The sequence below is a fragment of the Ovis aries genome, chromosome 14, assembly GCF_016772045.2.
Source record: "Ovis aries strain OAR_USU_Benz2616 breed Rambouillet chromosome 14, ARS-UI_Ramb_v3.0, whole genome shotgun sequence".
NCBI classification, from domain to species: Eukaryota; Metazoa; Chordata; class Mammalia; order Artiodactyla; family Bovidae; genus Ovis; species Ovis aries.
The window spans coordinates 62,780,557-62,804,230 of NC_056067.1; the positions used below are offsets into that span (position 1 = coordinate 62,780,557).

The 23,674-nt window shown below is 58.2% G+C and overlaps 1 protein-coding gene and 1 non-coding gene across 5 annotated transcripts; both read right to left on the reverse strand.

The window, feature by feature from the left end:
* Nucleotides 1-887: 887 nt before the first annotated feature.
* SSC5D (scavenger receptor cysteine rich family member with 5 domains) lies at nucleotides 888-23,182 on the reverse strand. 4 transcript variants are annotated; one of them, XM_060398175.1, is made up of 15 exons: nucleotides 23,066-23,182; nucleotides 22,571-22,597; nucleotides 21,996-22,304; nucleotides 21,264-21,383; nucleotides 20,964-21,077; nucleotides 20,316-20,624; nucleotides 18,252-18,569; nucleotides 17,825-18,001; nucleotides 17,279-17,596; nucleotides 14,649-15,215; nucleotides 14,253-14,570; nucleotides 13,930-14,097; nucleotides 9,231-9,386; nucleotides 2,346-3,024; nucleotides 888-2,312 (listed from the first exon to the last, which is right to left on the reverse strand). In XM_060398175.1, exons 1-15 carry the CDS (start codon nucleotides 23,088-23,090, stop codon nucleotides 959-961), a joined length of 4,959 nt encoding a protein of 1,652 aa, XP_060254158.1. In that variant the 5' UTR covers nucleotides 23,091-23,182; the 3' UTR covers nucleotides 888-958. The 4 variants fall into 4 exon arrangements, with proteins under 4 accessions (XP_060254158.1, XP_027834575.2, XP_027834574.2 ...); XM_027978774.2 differs by having other exon boundaries at nucleotides 888-3,024; nucleotides 14,253-14,567; XM_027978773.2 differs by having other exon boundaries at nucleotides 888-3,024.
* LOC114118151 (U6 spliceosomal RNA) lies at nucleotides 4,362-4,468 on the reverse strand. Its single transcript, XR_003591694.1, has one exon. It is a non-coding gene; the product is annotated as a U6 spliceosomal RNA (small nuclear RNA).
* Nucleotides 23,183-23,674: the final 492 nt, after the last annotated feature.

The following is a 23,674-nucleotide window of genomic DNA, read 5'->3' on the forward strand; positions in this document are numbered from 1 at the left end:
GGCCCACAAGGGCTCAAACTCAGGCATTTAGGCTCCAAAGCTCACCCACTCCCTGCTGAGCTGTAGAAACAGTACCCTCCTCAGCGGCTGTTCATGAAGATAAAATGACATCATGCGTGCAAAGCCCTCCACACAGAACCTTACCCGTAGGAAGCGCCCGGAGAACATTAGTCATTATCACTATGACGATGAGCTCAGTCATTCAGAAGGTATTAATGAAGGGGGCATGTTGTGTCAGCCTCCATTCTAAGAGCTGGACATACGTCTGTGGACAAAGATTTCTGCCCTCGTGGGCCTTCATCATCACCATCGTCACTGCCATCGTGATTACCACCGTCACCTCCACTATCCTCACCATCACGACCACCATCATCACTTCCATCATTCGTCACCATGATAGTCTTCACTGTGACCTTGGAGACCGTCACCACCATCATGATCACCTGCAGCACCCTCATTATCACCATAATCATCATCGCCACTGTCACCACGATTGTCTTCAACCTCACTGGCATCATCGCCATGACCACTTCCATCGTTGTCATCACACCACCATCACAACAGCTATCGCCGTGATCTTCGTGACCATCATCGCCACCATAGTATCACCATGACGATCATTCCCATCAGGATAGCTGTCCCCACTAGCTTCATGCCCATCATCACCACGGTCACCTTCATCGCCCCCACCATCACCACCTTAATGGAATGACCATCACCAGGGTCACCTTCATCCTCACCATCACTATCACCTCCTCCTCTTCACCATCATGACCATCATAACCACCACAGTCACCTTGATTGCCTCGTGTGGTGCCTGTGGCATTCACAAACAGATCGGTCTTGTGATTCCTCCTCCCCTAGTCCCCCAGAAACATCATTCACACTTTGTTTTTAAGTAGATATTTTGGTTTTCCTTTGTTGTTGTTGGGGAGTGGCTTAAGTCCCTCTGATAAGGTCACACATCTCCCCGCAGAGGCCTATCTTCCCACTCAGGGGTGGTAGTGGTTGGTACAGGTGTGGTAGGGGGCCAGGCCACCTCTGCCAGTCTCTTCACCACCTCACCCAGCTGCCCCAGACCCTGGGCGGCCTCCACCAGCTGGGTCAAGCCCAGTCCCAGGGCTCGGCGCTCCTGTTGATCTCGCTCCAGGGCCTGGGTCAGCCTCTGCAGCTGGCTGCCCACATCCCTCACAGCGGCCACCAGCTCTACCAGGGCAGGTGGCTCGCAAGCCATGACCCTCACAGGCGGCACTGGGGCCTCACACGGGCCCGGAGGGCCTGAGCTCGGACTGGGAGCTGGCCGGAGGGAGAGGTGGTCAGGGGGCGGTTGATCCAAGGGGTGGGCCATAGGAGCCAGATGGTCCCCAGATGACCCCACAGGGGTCACAGCGGGGTCAGGGGCTGAGTGTGGAGTCTGGGTAGGCGGAGAGGTTACTTGGGGGCTCTGGCTTGTGGTTGGTTTGAAGTTCTCAGTGGACGGTATGTCCATGCTTGGGGCAGGAGACAGGCTGGACTCTGAGGCTGGAGATGTGGAGGGGCGAGGGGCCCCCATGAAGGTCATCTGGGGGTGCAGGCTGGGCTTCACTAGAGAGGGAGAGGGAGATTCTGTTCCCAAGGGAGTCAGAACGGACTTGGCAGTGACCATAGAGGCTGAGGTGAGGTCAGGAGTCATGGTGTGGTAAGTAGTGGTCCTGAGGTGAGGGGTCGTGGTGGGGCGAGGGGTTGTGGTGGGGTAAGGGGTGGTGATGGGGTGAGGAGTTGTAGGGTGAGAGGTCGTGGCAGGGTGAGGGGTCATGATGGGCTGAGGGGTCGTGGCAGGGTAAGGGCTGGTGATGGGGTGAGGGGTCGTAGTGGGGTGAGGGGTTGTGGTGGACTGAGCAGTAGTGATGGGAGGGGGGGTCGTGGTGGGGTGAGGGGTTGAGGTAGAGTGAGCGGTGGTTGGGGGATAAGGGGTCTTGGTGGCGTGAGGGTTCGTGGTGGGGTAAAGGGCAGTAGTGGGGCGAGAGGTCACTGTAGAGTGAGAGGTCGTGGTGGGATAAGGGGTGGTGGTGGCATGAGGGGTCGAGGTGGGATAAAGGGTAGTAGTGGGGTGAGAAGTCATGGTGGAGTACGGGGCTGTTGTGGGGTGAGAGGTCATGGTGGAGTACGGGGCCGTGGTGGGGTGAGAGGTCATGGTGGAGTACGGGGCCGTGGTGGGGTGAGAGGTCGCTGCGGGGTAAGAGGTCATGGTGGAGTATGGGGCCGCGGTGGGGTGAGAGGTCATGGTGGAGTACCGGGCCGTGGTGGGGTAAGAGGTCGCTGCGGGGTGAGAGGTCATGGAATACGGGGCCGTGGTGGGGTGAGAGGTCATGGTGGAGTATGGGGCCGTGGTGGGGTGAGAGGTCGCTGCGGGGCGAGAGGTCATGGTGGAGTACGGGGCCGAGGTGGGATGAGAGGTCGCTGCGGGGTGAGAGGTCATGGTGGAGTACGGGGCCGAGGTGGGATGAGAGGTCGCTGCGGGGTGAGAGGTCATGGTGGAGTACGGAGCGGTGGTGGGGTGAGGCCCGGTGGAGCGGTCTGGGGAACTGGAAGGTTCTGGAACTGCGCTGGGCTGTGGAGACGTGCCCCGGCCTGGGGCTCTGTCCGGCCCTGAGGTAGGGGAGAGGTGGGTCGCCGCCGCCGGCGCAGAGGGGTCTGAGGTGAGCTCCTTGGGCGCGGGGGGCGGTGTGGTGGGGGAAAGCCCAGAGGTCGGCGCGGGGGCCGCGGAGGCGTCAGGGGAGGGCACGGTGAGGCCGGGGCTCGTCGAGGTGTGGTGGGCGCTCCCCCGAGAGGCCGCGGCCGGGCTGGACGGCACCGCGGAGGTCCCGTCAGGGGTCTCCTCCGGCGTTGAGGCCGCCGTGCGGATGAGCGGCGGTGCGGAGGCGGAGGTCAGTGGAGGGTCGGCTGGCCCCGGCGCGGCGGAGCGGGGTGGGGAAGGGGCGGCGGGCGCAGTCCTGGCCGTCGTGGGCCGCAGTCGGCGCTCTGGCCACCGTCTCCTCAGGGAGCCTGGCGGAGGAAAGACAGACGACCGAGGTCAGGCCGCCCCGCCCACCCCGCGGCGCGCCCCGCCCTCCACACGGTGCGACCAATGGGGAGGCACGGGGCCTCGCGACGTCACGGGTCGCCGGCAGACTTCACCCGGCCCTAGTGCCCCACCTCCTCGCATGCTCCGATGTCTCCAAGCGCCACCTGGCGTCCTCCCCTCTGGAGGATGCGGGGATGGGCGCGCGGGGAGAGCCGGATGCAGGATGGTTGGGGTGGGGGGGTGTGCAGGTGATGTGGGAGGATGCGGGAGGGAGCCAGGAGAATGCGGGCCGGGGATGTGGGATGCAAGAGTGGGCGGAAGGGCAGAAATGGGGTGATAAAGGGAGATAAAGAGACAGAGGGCGTGGGAGCTGCTAGAAGAATGTAGGAGGGGTCGGAATCAAGTAATCAAGACCAGTATCTTCTTGCCCTATTTTTAAACAATCAAAATTAATGCGAAAGATCCGCAGTTAACAAAAAGTCAAAATTTTAATTCAAGTCAGGATCCGGCCTACCTCACTGGAGTCCCCCCTAAAATTGTCTGTCAGATCCTGGTGAGGTAGGTCGGATCCGACTTAAGTTAAAATTTTATTTACTTCATCGTGGATTGTTTTTGCATTCGTTTCTATTTTTTTAACCAATGGTATTAAGATTTTATCTTCATCACAAAATGCTTGGAATGCCCCCAAATTTTAGGCCTTAACAAGGGAGAAACCTTCCCCTCTTCCAGGCCCTGCTTCCAGATAAATGTGATTTTTAACCTTTTTTGACAGATGAGGAAAATCAGGCCAAGAGGGCAAGTAATGTGCCCGAGGTCACACACAAACACAGTTTGAAGGTTACAAGAACAAGGTCTGAGCCCGAGTCCTTTGCATCCAGAGTCTGGGCCAGTGAGTTATCACTTTCTCAGCAGTGGGAATGTTCTGTGCTGGCCAGTATGGTAGCCGCTGGTCACCTGTGGCTTCTGAGCACTTGAAATGTGGTTCAACTAAGGAACCAAATGTTTCCTTTTTCAATTTTTAACATTTTTATTCTGGCTGCACTGGGCCTTCGTTGCTTTGTGTGGGCTTCTCTTGTTGGGGAGCACAGGCTCCAGGGCCCCTGGGCTTCAGTACACGTGGCTCTCAGGCTCTAGAGCGCTGACTACCATAGTTGCTGAGCACACGCATAGTTGCTCTGCGACGTGTGGAATCTTTCCAGACCAGGGATCAAACCGTTGGCAGGTGAATTCTTATCCACTACGTCATCAGGGAAGTTCTCAACTTGTTTTTTGTTTTACTTTGAATGGATTTCCTTTTGTAAATGTTTTTAAACAACAAAAAAGTATGGAATACTTCACAAATTAGCATGTCATCCTTGCACAAGAGCCATGCTAATCTTCTCTGTATGGTTCCAACTTTAGTATATGTGCTGCGGAAGCAAGCACTGTAAGTTTTTTTATTAAAATATAGTTGATTTACAATGTTACATTAATTTCAGGTGTACAGCAAAGTGATTCAGTCATTCATAAATGTATATATATATCTCTCTTCTTTTTTGGATTATTTTCTTGTATAGTGTTTGTCGCTCAGTCATGTCCAACTCTGTGACCTCCTGGACTGTACGCTGCAGGCCTACTCTGTCCATGGAATTCTCCAGGCAAGAATACTGGAGTGGGTAGCCATTCACTTCTCCAGGGGATCTTCCTGACCCAGGGATCAAACCTGGGTCTCCTGCATTGCAGGCAAATTCTGTATAGACAGAGTCACCAGGGAAGCCCAGATTTTCTTATGTAGGTTATTACAAAACAGTGAGTACAGCTTCATGTGCTAAACACTGGGTCCATCCTTTTTCAGGTTTTTTAATTACACAGCCACCTGTGTTGGTAGCTACCATATTGAACAGCACAGCTTGACTGAATTCCACTTTTCTGCAGGGTCCCTGAGATGCATCATGTCCCCCTGCAGGGTCAAAGGAACAGCTGAGTAAAGGGCTTGGCCTCCACCCAGGCCGTCCGGATTTTAACCCCAGATCCTCTGCTTCCTAGCTGGGTTCAATTCAGTTCAGTTCAGTTGCTCAGTCGTGTCCGACTCTTTGCGACCCCATGAATCGCAGCACATCAGGCCTCCCTGTCCATCACCAACTCCCGGAGTTTACGCAAACTCATGTCCATCGCGTTGGTGATGCCATCCAACCATCTCATCCTCTGTCGTCCCCTTCTCCTCCTGCCCCCAATCCCTCCCAGCATCAGGTTCTTTTCCAATGAGTCAACTCTTCGCATGAGGTGGCCAAAGTACTGAAGTTTCAGTTTCAACATCAGTCCTTCCAATGAACACTCAGGAATGATCTCCTTTAGGATGGACTGGTTAGAACTCCTTGCAGTCCAAGGGACTCTCAAGAGTCTTCTCCAACATCACAGTTCAAAAGCATCAATTCTTCGGTGCTCAGCTTTCTTCACAGTCCAACTCTCACATCCATACATGACCACTGGAAAAACCATAGCCTTGAATAGACGGACATTTGTTGGCAAAGTAATGTCTCTGCTTTTCAATATGCTATCTAGGTTGTGAGAGGGTAACAGGCAGGAAGGCCAGGGGTCTCCAAATGGAGAAAATAGCCTGCAAGTGTCAGACATTTTTATCTCTCTTAAGCGGCAGGAGGAAACAAACTAGCGATATATTTTTTCCTTCTCTATACAAATTTAAAAGGAGGTTTCTCTTAAAATTCTGTGTTGCCATAATGACACCTGGTTTCACCTGAAGTTAACCATTGCCTTTTTCTTATGGAAATGTTTATCTTAAGCTATGCTAATATACTATGCATTTACCCCAAACTCTGTCTTCAAGTCAGTTCTGCCTTTTGGGCTCAGAACCTACTTGATAAACCAGTATGTTATACTCCGATATTGTTCCTCTAATCTATGTAAATGAAACTATTTGTATGGTGCTCTGCCCTTCTTCAAGTTAATCCTTTTATGGCCCAAGATAAACCATTTGGAACCAAGATTATCCCAAAATACATCTTATGGGCGAGGGGTCTGGTGCCATTTTAAGTTTTGAGACATTCCTCTCTTTCATTAACAAACTGCTGGTGACTATATAACATCCAGCTGAAGACTAGCAGGGGGGCACTCTTTCTGCCCCCTTCTGATGCCTATGTCAGAAGCTTTCTCTATCTCCTTTATACTTTAATAAAACTTTGTTACAGGAAAGCTCTGAGCGATCAAGCCTCGTCTCTGGCCCCGGATTGAATTCTTCTCCTCCGGGGCCAAGAATCCCGGCGTCGTAATTCAACAACCTTTCAGTTGGTCATAAGTTTCCTTCCAAGGAGTAAGCGTCTTTTAATTTCATGGCTGCAATCATCATCTGCAGTGATTTGGAGCCCAGAAAAATAAAGTCTGACACTGTTTCCCATCTATTTCCCATGAAGTGATGGGACCAGATGCCATGATCTTCGTTTTCTGAATGTTGAGCTTTAAGCCAACTTTTTCACTCTCCTCTTTCACTTTCATCAAAAAGTTCTTTAGTTCCTCTTCACTTTCTGCCATAAGGGTGGTGTCATATGCATATCTGAGGTGATTGATATTTCTCCCAGCAATCTTGATTCCAGCTTGTGCTTCTTCCAGTCCAGCGTTTCTCATGATGTACTCTGCATATAAGTTAAATAAGCAGGTTGACAATATACAGCCTTGACGTACTCCTTTTCCTATTTGGAACCAGTCTGTAGTTCCATGTCCAGTTCTAACTGTTGCTTCCTGACCTGCATACAGGTGTCTCAAGAGGCAGGTCAGGTGGTCTGGTATTCCCATCTCTTTCAGAATTTTCCACAGTTTATTGTGATCCACACAGTCAAAGGCTTTGGCATAGTCAATGAAGCAGAAATAGATGTTTTTCTGGAACTCTCTTGCTTTTTCCATGATCCAGCAGATGTTGGCAATTTGGTCTCTGGTTCCTCTGCCTTTTCTAAAACCAGCTTGAATATCTGGAAGTTCATGGTTCACATATTGCTGAAGCCTGGCTTGAAGAATTTTGAGCATTATTTTACTAGCGTGTGAGATGAGTGCAATTGTGTGGTACTGGGTAACCGTGGGCAAATGACTTAATTGCCTCGAATCTCCGTTTCTTCCCCTTCTGTAAACCATGGATGATCCATGTATCTCCCCTATAATCATGAGAGTTCAGCGAGACTATGCGTGCACAGAGTGCTTACGCAACGCCAAGCAGGTAATAAGCATTCTCATCATCACTTATATTGCCACAGGCAATCTGTGCCTCAGTTTCTCTCATCTGTGAAACGGGCACAATTATAACACCTACATCACTCATTAGTCCTTGTGTGGCTGCTACAAGGATTAACATATATAAATGTTAAAGACTAACACACATAGAGTGCACAGAATACTGCCTGACACATGGTATATTGCTCCATAAATGGTGACTGTTCCTAGTTATCGTTTCAAGAATCTCAGCTTGGTTTGTGTGCACAGGGGCTCAGATACCTACAGTGGTGTTGGCTTTTAGACCCAAGGAACAGAGAGTTGAGCTAACTATACTCCCCTGTACATTGTCATCAATAGCTCCTGCAAAGTCTCCTCTCGTTTTTCTCTCTTCTGTAGCCCCCATCTGCATTCCCCTCATGCTCTCCCACAGGCACCTCCAGTCTAATGTGCTTCGTGTGTGGTCTTAAACAACATAGAATGCACAGATGTTTTCAAGTTAATACAAAAGTGTATGTATATTTTGGGGTTTGTGCTTTTAATTTCTGCAAATAACATTCTGCTGGAAAGCTCATTCTGTTTCTGAACTTCTCAGTGTTATGTCGTTAGTACCTATGCATGTTGCTGCGTATACAGCCTGCCACTGCTTTAATTACTGCACAGAATCCATCAGGTGTAACCATTTCTCTTCTTCCTTACCTTTCTCTTGGACACTTAAGTTGCCTCCCATTCCCTAATACATCCTCACACATATTCCTTTGTAAGCCTGTGAAAGAATTTCTCTGGATGCAAAGAGCCGACCCATTGGAAAAGACCCTGATGCTAGGAAAGATTGAAGGCAAGAGGAGAAGGGGGTGACAGAGGATGAGATGGCTGGATGGCATCACTGACTCAATGAATATCAGTTTGAGCAAATTCTGGAAGATAGTGAAGGACAGGGAGGCCTGGCATGCTGCAGTCCATGGGGTCACAAAGAGTCAGACATGACTTAGTGACTGAACAACAACAAACAGATCTAGGAGCAGGGTTGCTGGGTCGGTAACGTACAATCATATTTAATTTCACTAAACATCACTGCTGCTGCTACTGCTGCTAAGTCGCTTCAGTCGTGTCCGACTCTGTGCGACCCCATAGACGGCAGCCTACCAGGCTCCCCCGTCCCTGGGATTCTCCAGGCAGGAACACTGGAGTGGGTTGCCATTTCCTTCTCCAATGCATGAAAGTGAAAAGTGAAAGGGAAGTCGCTCAGCTAGGTCCCTTTTATTGAATTGCTCTATCCAGTGGGGATGCCTGTCTCCCCATGCCCACAGCTACAATGGGTATTATTGAGCTTTCCGGTTTTTTTCCACGCTTGTCACTGTTTTCATTTGAATTTCCTGACTCGTTATGAGCGTGCGCATTTCCAGACGTACTCGCTGGGCATTCGGGCTTCCTAGTCTGCAGATCGCCTGTGTGCACCTCTCCCCCATCCTCTTACAGGGTTTCCTCTCGTGCTTTTGTTGATGTGCCAGAGTGACTAACATGGTACAGGTTAGGGCTTCTCCACCTCGGCTCTGTTGACATAAGGGGCTGGCTGGTTCTTTGTGGTGGGGGCCCGTGTGCAGCCTGGCCTAGACCCGCCAGGGACCACTAGCCTCCCCTCTCCCAGCCGTGACAACCTGAAATGTCTTCACGTGTTTCCAGTTATCCCAGTTGAAGGCCAGCGGTGTCAATAACAACCCTTGGTTTCAGGATATATTTCTGCCTGGTCTTTCTGGGGTGAGAGCTGGGTCACCACTGGGAAATCTGCAGTCCACCTCTCCATTCTGTTGTTGTTGAGCCACTGAGTCGTGTCCAACTCTTTATGACCCTGTGGACTCCCCGCCAGGCTCCTCTGTCCATGGGATTTCCCAGGCAAGAATACTGGAGTGGGTTGCCATTCCCTTCTCCACCACCTCTCAACCCCACCCCACAAACACCCTGGACCCCGCCCCACCCCCGCCACATGCCTCACCTGTGTCCCCACGGAGTCTGGGAGCTAGAGAGGGGTGGCCTGAGCTCCTGGTGGTGCCAGGGGGGCCAGGCGTGGCTGCAGTGGGTGTCTCCTTGGCCGGGACTCCTCCTGAAGGTGTGTCCCCCGTCCGGGAAGGCTCACGACAATCCTTGTCACCTTGAGAAATAATAGAGAGAACTGAGTAATCCCTATCGCTGTGTTCTGAGGCTTTCTTCCCAGGATGCCAGGTTTTAGGAGGACTCTATCGAGAAGAACACAAATAGGAACTGCTTTCCCTGTTGAAATGTCAGCCCACCAAGGGCAGGCATGCTCCCTGGGCCTGTGTGTTCTCGAAATGTGTTCTAAGAAATGGCCACATGCTCGTTCATGGTTCATTCGTGTGTGATCGATTTGATTTTTCCCTTAAAACATACACCGAGAAAAGGGGACGCACAGGGCTTCCCTGGTAGGAGTCCGCCCTGCAGCGCAGAGGACACCGCGGCACAGGCGGCACTGGCAGGCAGACTCTTCCCCCGGAACCACCAGAGGAGCACCCGTCTCTCTAGATGCTGTCCAGCTGCCCTCACAAGTGGGTGCAGATCCTCAGGCCTGCCTTTATCCCAAATCCTTGCCGCTGAAAGACATGTTAATTTTTGGCAAGCTCATGGGGAGCTGGTGGGCAAAGAAGCTGCAGGTTCACTACAGATGACCAACCTGAAGCCCAGAGAGGGCAAGGTCACACAGCTAAGGAGCAACATTGGGCTTCAGATCCAGCAGGCCTACCTGGTTCTGAATGGAGACCTCTTTCCCTGTGGGAGCAGACAGAAATAAAGCCCGAGGCTGGCCTCACCCCTGGTCACTCCCCCTGCCTGGCTCACTCCACTCTAGCCAGGCTGTGGGCTCTTCTCTCAAGACCCCACCACAGGGGCTTTACACATGCTGATCCCTCTGCCCGGAAAGCGCCTTTAGCTCCCTCTCCAGGCTCCCCATCACAGCTGACATCTTTACAATGGACCACAGCCCTCACCCCCTGCTGCCACCCCCACCAAGCACTCCACTTCTGCCCCACCGACCTCACTGCTGTGTCTCGAACCAGCTGAGCACACTCTCACCTCGTGGCCTTTGCACGCGCTTGCGGACTGCACTTACGGAACACTCTCCAACCAGGTATTTGCATGGCTTTCCCCTTCTTTTTTTCCCTTTCCTTTCATTTTATTTGAGTGCACTGCATGGCAGGTGGGATTTACCCCCTGCATTGGCAGGGCCGTCTTAACCACTGGGCCAGCAGGGGAGTGCCCCCGACCTCTTGAGGCTGTCACTTGACTGGCATTTCCTTAGTAAGTCATCTCTTAACCATCCCATTTTAAATGACAATTCTTCGCTCCCCCCGTTTCCCCTCCCTTTCTCTGTCCATCATGTTCCCAGGGGTTGGGACTCATGCCTGCCACACAGCAAACACCTGAGGCACGAACTAATGCCTGTGTCTTTAAACTCCATCATCCAGGAAGCCTCAAGAAATGGTGCTTCAAATAAAATGGAAAGACAATTCAACCTTCATAAGCTTCCATCTTCATCTCCTGTGCACTCTCTCTAGACCTACACGGCGATCTCACAACTGTTTGTTCATTCATTCATTCAACACAGATCCCGTGGAATACAGATGAATGCTCCCCAAAGATGTCCAAGCTCTAACTCTCAGAACCTGTGAATATGTTACCTTTCATGGCAAAGACTTTGCAAACTGACTAAGGGCCCAGTCCTTGAAATGAAGGGTTTATCCTATATTAACCCAAGGGAAACTGATCTAATCACATAAATCCTTATTCTTCGAGAATCTATCCCAGCCGCGGGCTTCGCTGGTGGCTCAGTGGTAAAGAATCTGCCTGCCAGTGCAGGAGCCATGGGTTCAGTCTCTAGTCTCAGGGAAGATCCCCTGGAGAAGGGAAGAGCTTAGTGGGCTATAGTCCATGGGGTCACAAAGAGTTGGACACGACTAACACACACACAAATCCTCACTGTAGTGACAAAGATGTAAAGATTAAAAAAGGACCACAGAGATGCAACATTGCTGACTTTGAAGATGGAGGAAGGGGGCGTGCACCAAAGAATACAGGAGCCTCTAGAAGCTAGAAAAGGCACAGGAACAATCTTTCCCTTCAGCCTCAAAAAGAATACAGCCCTGCCATCTTTCATTTCAACTAGTGAGAGACCTCAGTGGGGCTTCTGACCTCTAGAACTGCAAAATAATAAGCTTGTGTCGTCTTAAGCCCCAAACGCGTGGTGGTCTTATGGCAACAATAGAAACTGACATAGCTAAACCTGAGATGATGTGTCCTCAATGGGCAATGCAATTATCTCAACTCCAGTCTTCGCTGCTCAGAGAAGCCCCTTCCTTGTGGGGTCTCCTGGTGGAAAGGATGCCATCTCCTCTGCGAGCTTTTTCCCACTGCTCTACTAGAAATAATCGCGGTGTCCCTGGGATTCTACAGCTGTTGTTCATTTATGGTAAATAACTCTAACAAGCAGTGCATTGCGGTTTTAAGTGATTTCACACACATTTTGCTCATTGAATTGGGACCTGAGGTCACCCAGCCCCTTGTTCTAATTCCAGTGGAGTCACAGCTGGAACCCTGGTAGCCACACTGCAGAATTCACACTTGCAATGACTTCAGTAATTCCCCAGTCCAGTGAGCAAACTGTGTGCGAAATCGTTTGAAATGGATCTCAGCCTCGGCTCCTGAGTTCAACTCTCCGGAGCCTCATTCCCCTCCCTCCCACTTGAAACAGAGGGGCAACACCAGGACCTATGAAAGTGTGAAAGTGTTAGTCGCTCAGTTGCGTTCGACTCTTTGTGACCCCATGGACTGTCGCCCGCCAGGCTTCTCTACCCATGGGATTCAGGACTTATGTTACCCAGTTAATGGCATGTGTTCCTGGCACTGTCCTTGACTCTTTCCAGGGACCCTGGAGCTGCAGCTTTTTAATTTGCTTTTTTCGAAGTAAGGAATTGCAACTCAATGAAGAGGAATCATTTTTTTCAAGGCCACCTTGCTAATAAGGACAGAATTTCTGTCGTTTCCACCTCTGCCCACCCAACCCTGCCCCTCTTCCCAGTACTAAGGTTGCACATGTGACCCCTGGGATTTCCACCGCGCAGTGCCCAGTTCCGTACTTATCTGTGCTCACGCACCCCCTCTCCCCAACCAGGAGCAGGTGGGGTCTCAGGGGCCCGCGCACCGCCGCCCTCAGAGCTGCGCACGCCCAGCATCCGACCGTCTCCGCCGCGAGGGGGCGCGACGAGAAGGACCGGCGCCCGGCTACAGAGACCGAAGGCTCTGGAATCCTGGCCACACGGCACGGCACCTCTGGAAACTGAGCCCTAAGTCACGATTCGGGTGCCCCCCCCACCCCAAATCTCGTCGACTCCAAGGCCTGCTACGTGTCCCCGCCCCGACACCTAAGCATCAGACAGACCCGGGTAGGGGTGGGGGAGGGAAGAGAACTACAGCGCGCTTCACGCTTTTATAGCTGCGGAGTGGGCCAGCTGGCCAATCAGGAAGCGTACCGCGCCTGTGACGTCACATGGCGCTGGGCCATTGACGTCCCCCGCCCGCCCCTCCAGCCGAGGCCCCGCCTCCCTCGCCGAGGCCCCGCCTCTCGCTCCCGCTCCCGCCCTCGACAGAGACCGGAGGGTGGGCAGTGAGAAATGGAAGGGAAGAGCCAGACGCCGGGGCGGGGATAAAAAGAAGTTGACCGAGGTGGGGAAGGGCGGAGAGAAACAGTAATGGTGGGACATGAACTTGATAAGGAAAGAAAATGAGGAAGGTGACGAGAAAGAGACATGGTCGGTGAAGAAAAAAAAAACAGTGATCGAGATGCGGAGGGTGAGAAGTTGAAAAAAGAAGGTGAGAAAGAGGAGCAGAGAAGGATCAAGAGAGACTGAGCAGGCTGGAACAGAGATCTCTCTCTCTCTCACACACACACACACACACACACACACACACACAGAAATGGGAACCATCTGAGTGGGTCAAGGCCCGAGTGTACACACACACACACAGAAATGGGAACCATCTGAGCGGGTCAAGGCCCCAGTGTACACACACACACAGAAATGGGAACCATCTGAGCCGGTCAAGGCCCGAGTGTGACCAGGCCACAGGGAGACAGAGGCCATGGGGCAGCGGGGCTGGAGCTGTGGGGCTGGAGGCTGCCCCACTGGCCAGAGTAAGGGGTCAGGCTGGGGAAAGCCGTCCATCCGAAGGCCCCCAGCCCGCCTCCAAGCCTCAGCCCTGCCCAGACCAGAGCATGGGTTCAGAGAACAGGCTTGAGGGGCTGGGGTGGGGCGGCGGCATGGTGACAGCATGTCCCTCCGTGTGGGGACTGGGGAACTTCTGCGGAGGCACTGCCTCCAGGGACACGGGCTTTGACATCAAGGCTGATTCCCAGAGGCCCCAGAAGATCTGCAGGAGGACAGGGAGCAGGGTTCTGCCAAGCCTGGCTTGATTCTGAGACGCAGGGCGGGGCAGAGGAAGGGATCTCCTCTTCTAGGCTCTTGTAGGACAGTTACAGACGAGCCAAGGGAGGGGTAGTTCTTAGCGTCTTTGGAGCCGAGAAAAACCTGCCTGCGGTCTCGGAGACCTGGGCCAGCTCATTCAGGAGGGTCTTTCAGGAAGCCTGGCAGGGAGACGCTCCTCCCCACCCCACGCCTGCCCCTCACCTGTGCTCGGAAGGCGCCTCGTTGCTGGGGCAGGGGCCCCTGGGCTCCCCGTCGTTTCCCTGGAGAGGGTGTGTCCGGGCACCCCTGCAGCGGTGGTCCCCTTGGCCAGGTCCTCCCCTGAGGTGGGGTCCCACGTCCAGGGGGGATAGTCCTCCTCGTCTGCGTAGCCTGGGGAGGAAAGGGGGGAGGGGCGAGCCCCGACCCGTCTCAGGAGTCCTTACCACTGCGGCTCTGGAGGCCCCTGCCAGGACCTCCAGGTGCGACTCCGGCCGCGCCCCTCCGCCCCGTGCCCCGCCCCCGCTCCACGCTCCACTCCCCCTTACCAGTGCAGGTGAGCCCCACGTCCTCCTCGTGGTCGCAGTTGTGCTGTCCCCACGCCCGGGCCGGGCAGTCGCTCAGCGAGGATTCGCTGCCCTTGCAGCCCACGTCGTCCAGCCAGATGGGCCCGGAGCCGGGGCCGTAGTGGGTTTTGCCCACTCGAGGCCGGACCCTCCCGCAGCCCAGCTCCCAGCAGGCCACCATGCCGTCCCGCAGGTCCCAGCCGTCATCACAGACCGTCCCCCAGCGTCCAGCGTGCCACACTTCCAGCCGCCCGGCACACCGGTTGGGCCCGTCCGCCAGACGAACCCGGAACGGGCCTGCTGGTGGAAAGCCAGGATCAGGAGGGGTCAGAGGGGGTCTGGAGGGGCCAGCCTCAGCCTTCCTGTTCCTCTGCTCACCTGCTGCGCCGGTGGGGGAGGGGGCCGGGTCCGTGGATGACTCTAGAGAAGCTTGGCCTGGGAGCTCAGCAGATGGCTCCACTGTGGCCTCAGAGGTCACTAATCGGGGGCCCTGGGTGGCCGGCGTCACCACGGTCTTAGAGGTCCTTCGAGAAGTCCGAGTTACGGTGGTGTGCGAGGTCAGCCTGCGGGGGGCCTGCGTGGTCAGCCTGGTGGTAAACTCGGAGGTGGGTCTTCGGGAGGCCCCTGTGCCCGGGGTGCTGGTGCTGGTGGTCCGTGAGGTCAGTTCGGGGGTACTCTGGGTGCCCGAGACCCTGGAGTGCTTAGTGGTTGGCATCGCCGGGGGCTGAGTTGTCGGTCTCTTTGCGTTCTTGGTCACCCACTTCTTGGTGCTTTTGGGCGTCTTCCCTGGAGCCTTGGTGGTGGTTTTCTCGGGGACGCTCGGGGTCCGCCTTGCAGAGGGCTTGGTGGCCAGCTCCCCCGGGAGCCAGGCGTCCACGTCTCTGCCCAGGCCGGGGATCCAGCTCCAACTGAAGGGGTCTGAGATGGAGTCCAGGCCGGGGGTTCCTGGAGACGGGGGTGGGGGGTGCGGCAGGGGAGATAGCAGACACTGTGAGGTCCCCAGCCAGGCCCCGCCTTCTCCTGTCACCCCCTGCAGACAGCCACCGAGTTCCCGAGCACTCAGCCTCAGCAACAGGTGGCATCTGAGCATCTCCTATGAGCCAGGCCCTGTGCCAGGCCCAGGGCACTCGGTGGCCACCCCTGCCCCATCCTGCCTCTGAGCATTTGCGGTCCTGAGCTACCTGCCCCCCTTCGCCCGCTTACTCTGACCTGTCCTGTCTGCCCAGCCGCTGCCCTTCCCTCTGTACCTGCTGACTGGTCACCGCCCCACCAGGGTGGCACCGGGCCATTTCCCAGCTCAGAACCCTGCTGTGTCTCCCAGAGCCTTGAGGAGGAGAGGGAAAGACGGAACATGCCCCAGCCTCGGGCTTCCAGCCTCCTCGGGCTTCCAGCCTCCACGGCTCACCCAACATCTTTCTGGGCAGCACAGGGAAGGTGCTGGACGCTGTGGGTGATGCCGAGGGTGAGTGGTGCAGAACAAGGGTCAATCTGGCCCACAGAGGGGTTCTGGCCCTTCGCCCCCAGCTGCTGGAGGCAGGGGCACCCTCCCAGCCCTGGCAGCGTCCTGCATGGTTGGAGCGTGTTGCTCGCCTGGGGGCCTGGGACCAGCCAGGTCATCCCTGCTAACAGCGTGGCTCGCGAGCGCCATGGGCTGCCAGCCCTATGGGGGGATCCAGCTCCTGAAAACGCTCTGCCACCGGCTGGGAAAGTGTCACGTGTGTGGCCGCGTGTCATTGCCGGTGTTGGGAGCGGAGCGGATTAAGTGCTGTCTGCACCCCTCCCCTGGGAGAGGAGGGTTCACAAGGGTCTCTCCCGACCCTGCCCCAGCTGCCTCATCCCTCATGATGTGAATCTGAGCCCTTCTGCTGCGGGAACCCCTGCTCCTGAGTCTGAGAGCTTCTCTGACCATTGTGAGTCTTTCTAGAAAACTATGGAACCTGAGGGTGGTCTTGGGGAACCTCCCGAGTGACAACGTGTCACACGGGCTCGCGTCTCTGTCCCTCAGTGAGCCCCGGGCTTCTTGGAGGCCAGAGCCCTCGCGTTCTGAGCCCCCTGTACCAGGCTCAGAGTCTGCCGCTGGATGAAACAATGGTGCGGGAGAGAACAGAGGCCAAGGCTGACCTCGCTTCAGCGGGCCCTCCATCACACTGGCTTCTCGCCATCTCTCGGTGCCCCTGTGCCTGCTTCCTTTCATCTCAGAGAGGACAGAGCTCCCCTCCAGGAGGGAGACCTCGTGATTCTTGGTAGGAAGAAAAGGAGGAAGGACCCCAGCTGTGCCGCTTAGTTGCTGTGTGACCTTGGGCAAGTTACTCAGCCTCTCTGTGCTGCAGTATCATCACCAGGCTTCCCTGCTGATGGTGGAGAATCTGCCTGCAGTGCGGGAGAGCTGGGTTCCATCCCTGGGTCTGGACGATCCCCTGGAGGAGAGCATGGCAACCCGCTCCAGTTTCTTGCATGGAGAATCCCATGGACAGAGGAGCCTGGTGGGCTACAGTCCACAGGGTCGCAAAGAGCTGGACACAACCAAGCAACTCACACTACCATCTCTATCAGTAAAACTGGTGTGTGTGTGTGCACGTATGTGTGCATGCGTGTATGTGTGTGTGTGTGCGTGCACACACCCAGTCGCTCAGCTGTGTCTAAATGTTTGCAGCCCCATGGACTGCAACCTGCCAGGCTCCTCTGTCCATGGGATTTCCCTGGCAAGTATACTGGAGCAGGTTGCCAATTCCTTCTTCAGGGGATATTCCCGACCCCGGGATGGAACGGTATCTCCTGCATTGGCAGGCGGATTCTTTACCACTGCACCACCTGGGAAGCCCTCACATGGGCATAAAGTCCATCAGTTTGGACTTATCCTGAGGTGTGAATGGGCTCACGTGTGAAAACAGCCCTCCTGGGGCAGGGGTTAGGAGGCAGGCTCTCAGTCAACGTTAGTGCCCATGTCAGTTCCTGTTCCCTCCTCCAGGAAGCCCTCCGGAAGCCAGCAGATGGCGAGGCCTCCTCACCCGCACAGGTGACTCCAACGTCCTCGTTGTGGGCACAGTTGTGCTTCCCCCAGGGAGAGGCGGGGCAGTCAGCCAGGGCAGCCTCGGTCCCCGTGCACCTCACGTCGTCCAGCCAGATGGGGCCGGCGCCCCAGCCGAAACGGCCGGCGGTGGGGTCGGGCTGCTGTGGCCCCCCACAGCCCAGCTCCCGGCAGACCACGGCCGCGTCCCGCAGGTCCCAGCCATCGTCACACACGGTCCCCCAGCGTCCCGCATGCCATACCTCCAGCCGGCCTGAGCACCTGCTAGGTCCCGCCACCAGGCGCAGCTGGGGGGACCCTGGGGTGGGGGTGGGGGTGGGGGACACAGATAATTCGAAGTGGGCCCTCCACCGTCTTCCCTCTGTGCATTCACCCAGGAGGAGACCCCAGCTGGCCCAGACGCTCTGTGCTCTCCTCCCCTCTGTCCTCTGAGTGGGGAGGGGCCCCTGGGGGCTGTGGGAGGGGGAGGGCAGGAAACCTACGCTCAGCCCCACACTTGGGGTTCAGGGGAGGACGGGGGGCTCACCGGCGTCCGGCCCAGGCTCCTGAAGGGTGGTCGGGGGGACAGGCGGAGCTGAGACACCGGGCGTCCATGGGGCCAGGCTCGCCGTGGGGGGTGGGGGCCTGGAAGCAGCCCCCCTGGGCCCCGAGCTGTTGCTGCCTGCCGCGGGGGCCGTGGGAGGGACATACCCGAGAGGCATACCTGGGGCGTGGGAGGGGAGAGGTGACCACCAGCCCCTGCTGTGTGGTGGGCGGCTCCCCGACCACCAGCCCAGGACCACCATAGTGGGGATTCACATGTGAGCATGAACGGCGTGGCGGGCCACCTGGACGGAAGGAGTGCGGACACCCGGAGGGGTAAGCTTCGGAAACACACAGCACCCCAGCTCTTGCCCCTCCGGGCGAAGCCCCCCAGGCCTCCCTCCCTGGCCTCTCCCCGGGGCCGCCCTCACCATCACACACGGCCCCAGCGTCCTCCCGGTGGTGACAGTCGTGCTGACCCCAGGGCCGCGCCGGACAGAACCGCAAAGCCGTCTCGTTCCCCCGACAGCGGAGGTCATCCAGAAGGATGGGCCCTGCACCCTCCCCGAAGAAGGCGCCCCCGGGGGCGGCCAGCGCGCCCCCGCAGCCCAGCTCCCGGCAGGCCACGGCGGCATCCCGCAGGTCCCAGCCATCGTCGCACACGGTGCCCCAGCGCCCGCCATGCCACACCTCCAGGCGGCCGGCACACCCATGAGGGCCGTCGGCCAGACGCAGCCGGGGGGCCGGACCTGGATGTGGAGAAGAGGGTAAAGCAGAGAGGAGGGAGACTGCAGTGGACAGGCAGGAACTGCAGCAGTGAGGATGAGGGGGCAGGCCTAGGCCGTGTGTGGGTCCTGCTTCACACCCAGCACAGGGCTGCAGAGTGGACCCTCCATCCTCACAAGTGAGGAAGAGGCTTTGACATGGACCATCTGGATGGACGGAGTGCAGGCACTGGGGGGGTACTCCAGGAAAATACACAAACCCCCAGTTTGCATCCCTCTGCTCCAGGCCCAAGTCACGCTGCAAGAGTCCAGCTCTGCTCCGTCCACTGCCCCATGCACATCCCTGCCTCCCCAGGGAGAGCCCAGGGCACACCTGCCAACACCCACCCCCACCTCCCCAAGCAGGTCCCCATGCCCAGCTGCCTTCCTCAGGCCTGCAGAGCAGGGCTTCTCAGCCTCAGCTCCCCTGACACAGGCGCTGTCCTGAGCACCATACTATGTCCAGCCACATCTCCTGGTTGCATCCCAGTCACCCCCCCCAAAAGGTCTGTAGACCACGCACCAGTCACCCTAGCAGGGGTGCTGAGAGCTGGGCCAGAGGTTTGGGGGCATTTCTGTTAGGTGTTTGTGCATGAGAGCAGGGCCAGCTCTGGGCAGTGAGGACTCCATCTCCAACCCCCAGTCGGTGTCTAAAGAGGACAGACCAGAGAGGGTGCCACATCCCTGGCCTGCATGACCCAGCTGCACGTGCCAAGCTCCTGCAAGGCACACCACGAGGAGCAGCGGTGGAGCTAAGACACCAAGCTTCCGGCCCCTCCATGGGGTTCCCAACTTCTCCCCGGAGCTTAATCGCCCTGGGGAGCCTGGGCTGACCTTCCAGGCTTCAGAGGCCATAGCTCAGCCCCCACGGTACGGCCCTCAGAGGGACCAACCTCACGGCTACAGGTCCCTCGACCTGTGTCGCCCTGGTCTCCACCCCCACCACACCCCACACGCCAGACCTGGACATCATCCCTCTGTGCAGCAGGGCCAGAGGTCATGCTTTGGTGGAGCCTTGGTTCCATCTGTGGGTGGGGGTGCTGCTCGGAGCGGCTCTCAGCTCCCTCTCCCAGTTCCCACCCACTCCCTGAAGCATTTCCTGGCCCTGCCTGGATGGGTGGGTGGATATCTGCCTCCAGTGGGTCCTTGAACTTGCCCACCCTACACCCATGCGCCGCCCCGCCCTTTGCCGGCTGTGTCCTCGTCCTGCAGAGCAAAGAGGGGTCTGGGTCAGTGGCCGCATGCATGAGGCTGAATGAGTGTGGGTGTCCGGAGGAGGGAGGAGGGAGGGGGACAGGGCCAGGGGGAAAAATGGGGAGAGAGGGGAGGAAGGGGGAGAGGAAGGGAGCGAAAGAGGAAGAAGAGAGGGAAGAAGGAAGACAGGAAGGAGGGAAGGGGGCTGGAGAAATCTTTTTGAAAGTAATGACATCTTAGGGGCGTGGCCCGCGGGAGGGGCGTGGCCCGCGGGAGGGGCGTGGCCCGCGGGAGGGGCGTGGCCCGCGGGAGGGGCGTGGCCCGCGGGAGGGCGTGGCCCGCGGGAGGGGCGTGGCCCGCGGGAGGGGCGTGGCCCGCGGGAGGGGCGTGGCCCGCGGGAGGGGCGTGGCCCGCGGGAGGGGCGTGGCCCGCGGGAGGGGCGTGGCCCGCGGGAGGGGCGTGGCCCGCGGGAGGGGCGTGGCCCGCGGGAGGGGCGTGGCCCGCGGGAGGGGCGTGGCCCGCGGGAGGGGCATGTACCTGTGCAGACCAGTCCTGCGTCCTCGCTGTGGTCGCAGTTGCTCCGGCCCCAGGGGCTTCGGGGACAGTCTCTCAGGGCCTGCTCTCCGCCTCCGCACCCCACATCGTCCATCCACACGGGGCCCGCGCCCGGGCCGAACCGAGCCCCCCCAGGGGCGGCCAGGGCGCCCCCGCAGCCCAGCTCCCGGCAGGCCACGGCAGCGTCCCGCAGGTCCCAGCCGTCGTCGCACACGGTGCCCCAGCGCCCACCATGCCACACCTCTAGGCGCCCGGCGCACCCGTGGGGGCCGGAGACCAGGCGCAGCCGTTCTGCGGAGCGGGCAGGAGGGGGAGCTGTGAGGGGCCTAGTGGAGGCGGCTGGTACACTCTCGTTTTCCGTCTGGGAAAACGGAGGCCCCGTGCGGTCAGGGGACTGAGATCAGCCTGCCAGCCGGCCAGTGGCAGAAAGTCAGGGTCTGGACAGGGCACGGGGCCTGGGGGCCTGCCACGAGTGGTCTACTGACCAGGCAGGGAGCCTGGACCTGGCTGAATCCCCGGGGACATGGTGCCCCCCTACCCTGCACCTGAGGGTCCCCAGTTTGGTCTGGGGGGCCTAGGGCCTGACCCCTTCTGGAGTTGCTGCAGATGGAAGGCCTGCCTCGGACTTACCCTGGCGGGGGGCTCCGGCAGTCAGCACTGGGGCCCTGGTGGATTTGGCCGGCTTGGGCAGCCGGGGGCTTTTCTTCCGGGAGCCACTCTGGGGGGTCCCGGCTGGGCGGGGGGCTAGGTGAGGAGGGGGACAGTAGGGAGGGCGGTTGGCAGCTGAACCTGGGGCTGTAGGTCAGTCCTGAGAGTCCCCAAGGGTCTGAAGGGGGCATCACCGGGGGCCCGGGGAGGGTGGAGGAGTCAGGCCTCTGTCCCTTCTCCCTCACGGCCAAAGCAGGAGCCAGAGCACAGGAAGGGGCTCACCAGGTGTCACTGGGGGCTCCTCAGAGCCGGCGCTCAGCTCCCCTGCCGGTCCCGGCCAGGGGTCCCCATCCAGGACTGAAGGTGGGTCGTCGTGGTCCCTGGAGTCTGTCCCACGCTGGCCTTGGGGACAGCAGCCTGTTGCTGGAGGCCACGCTCCCTCCTGTGGGCCCGTCTCAGGCCCGGGTCGCCCCCACCCCACCCTGCCTGGCATGGCTGAGTTTCACCCAAGCCAAGTAGGTTCCCTATCAGTTTTTACCCTTGCTTTCCTCTCTCTGAAGACAGATGCTTTTTGCTGACACAGTTGATAAGTGGCCCATGAGAAATAATAGTCATGAGACCCCCTGAGGGAAGGGACAATCCCCCGTTCCAGTCTGTGCAGACCTGCTCTGGCCCCTTTAAGTCTTCCTGCACCTCTTTAGGTGGGGGGAAGCACAGGTGCAAATAAATAACTCTGGCTCACCATCTGCAAGATCCATCCTGTCTGAGTTCCCCGTGTGAGTTCATGATAAACTTCATAGTTGTCCTTTACAGAGCTGCCAGCTTTATCAATCTCAAAGTTCCTTCCAAAGAGTTTGGAGGATGTTCTTCCAACACCCACCGTCTAACACCCCAGTGCTATGGAGAGGGCAGTCTCTCAGTGAGGCAGGGGTAGGGTGTCTGGACTTCTGGATGCTCAGAGTTAGTTACTGGGCTGAGGGTCCCTGGGCGTTGAGGAGGTTGAGGACCCCTTACCTGCACAGACGACCCCCGCATCCTCCTCGTGTGAGCAGATGTGGGCCTTCCAGCCCCGGTGGGAGCAGAGGCCCAGCTGCCGCTCCCCACCCCGGCAGGCCAGTTCACTCAGCCACACGGGCCCCGCACCCTCCCCGAAGAAGGCGCCCCCGGGGGCGGCCAGCGCACCCCCGCAGCCCAGCTCCCGGCAGGCCACAGCAGCGTCCCGCAGGTCCCAGCCGTCGTCGCACACGGTGCCCCAGCGCCCACCGTGCCACACCTCCAGGCGGCCCGCACACCCATGGGGCCCATCAGCCAGACGCAGCCGCTCTGCAGGGACGGAGGAGAGGCTGTGACATCCTGGAGACCCCGGGACTGGCGGGCAGGGCAGGGGCTGGGGGCTGTCCTGCAGGGGCATGACCGGGAGCCCCTTAGGAAGCAGGAAGCTGGGTGACCGTGTGGTCCTGCAGAAGTGGTGTGGGGGTCGTGGGCACACGAGGGTGGCCAGGGTCCAAGGGAGGGTGAGCCCAGGCCGGGCGTGGGGAAGGCTTGGAGCTGAGCGCACCCAGATGGGAGACGTGTTTGGGGCCACTTACCAACAGCCTGGGTCCCCATCAAAGCCACTGGAAGGGAGGTTGGAGGGGTGAGGCAGTGAGGTCCTCGCTCCTCTGAACCAGAAACCCCGCCGCCGGGAAGGAGGACTTGGGCCCAGCGCCTGGCCGAGGCCCAGGTCCTTGGGATGGGTGGAGCCCGGAGGCCTCAGGTCTGGGCAGGGGGCCAGGCCCTTGGCTCTCCCCACTGGGGGCCTGGCTAAAGGTGAATGATGGGTGAACCCCCTCTGCAGGGTCAGGGCTCATGGAGGGGAGAGGAAGTCCTGGGGTCTCCTGAGAAGGTGGGACTCAGGGTGCCTGAGGCCAGGTCCCTGGAGGATCAGTCAGAGGCAGCCAGATGTCCTGTGCTCCCCCACATCCCCCCCACCAAGCAACAGGGACGGGGCCCTGGAACTCAGAGGCTCTGCAGTGGGTCAGCTCAGGGGTCAGAGGGCCCGGCCCGGGGACCCTGAGTCCCGGAGGAGGGGAAGGGTCACTCACCGAGGAGGCAGGCCAGGACCCTCATGTTTGCAGAGTCAGGGTGGGGACAGGGTGGAAGTGGACGGGAGCAGGAGCTAGGAGGAGGGGACCGCCGACGCAGGAGGGAGGGGAGCGCCTGCCAGAGGAGCCCTGGACCCGGGGAGGAGCGGGCGGGGGCTGGACGCTCTGCAGGAGGAAGAGAGGCTGCCGAGGAGGCAGCAGGGGACAGGAGCGGGGCGGGGAGGGGGCTGGCCGGCGGCTGAGGCCTGTGGAGGAGGGCGGTGGAGGGCGGGAGGGAGGGTGTCCAACTGCAGACACCCACACAGGAGACAGCCGGCTGGCCAGAAGTGCCGCACTCAGGCTTGGGGGGCAGCAGGCTGCAGGGGAGGATCCTGACAGGGTGCGAGGGCGGGGCGCCCACCCATCTGCTGCTTCTCCTGTCCCGCCAGGGTGGTGTGCCGGAAGCAGAGGGCTTTGAGGGTGGGCTCACATCAGCTGCCGGGTTGGGGACCTGGTGCAGCAAGAGGGCTTGCAGGCAGACACCAGGAAGGACTTCCTGGACTGGGAAAGGAGACAGAGAGACTCCCTTCTCCATTCCCCCTGGTGGATTTGCAGGCAGAAGTCATCAGC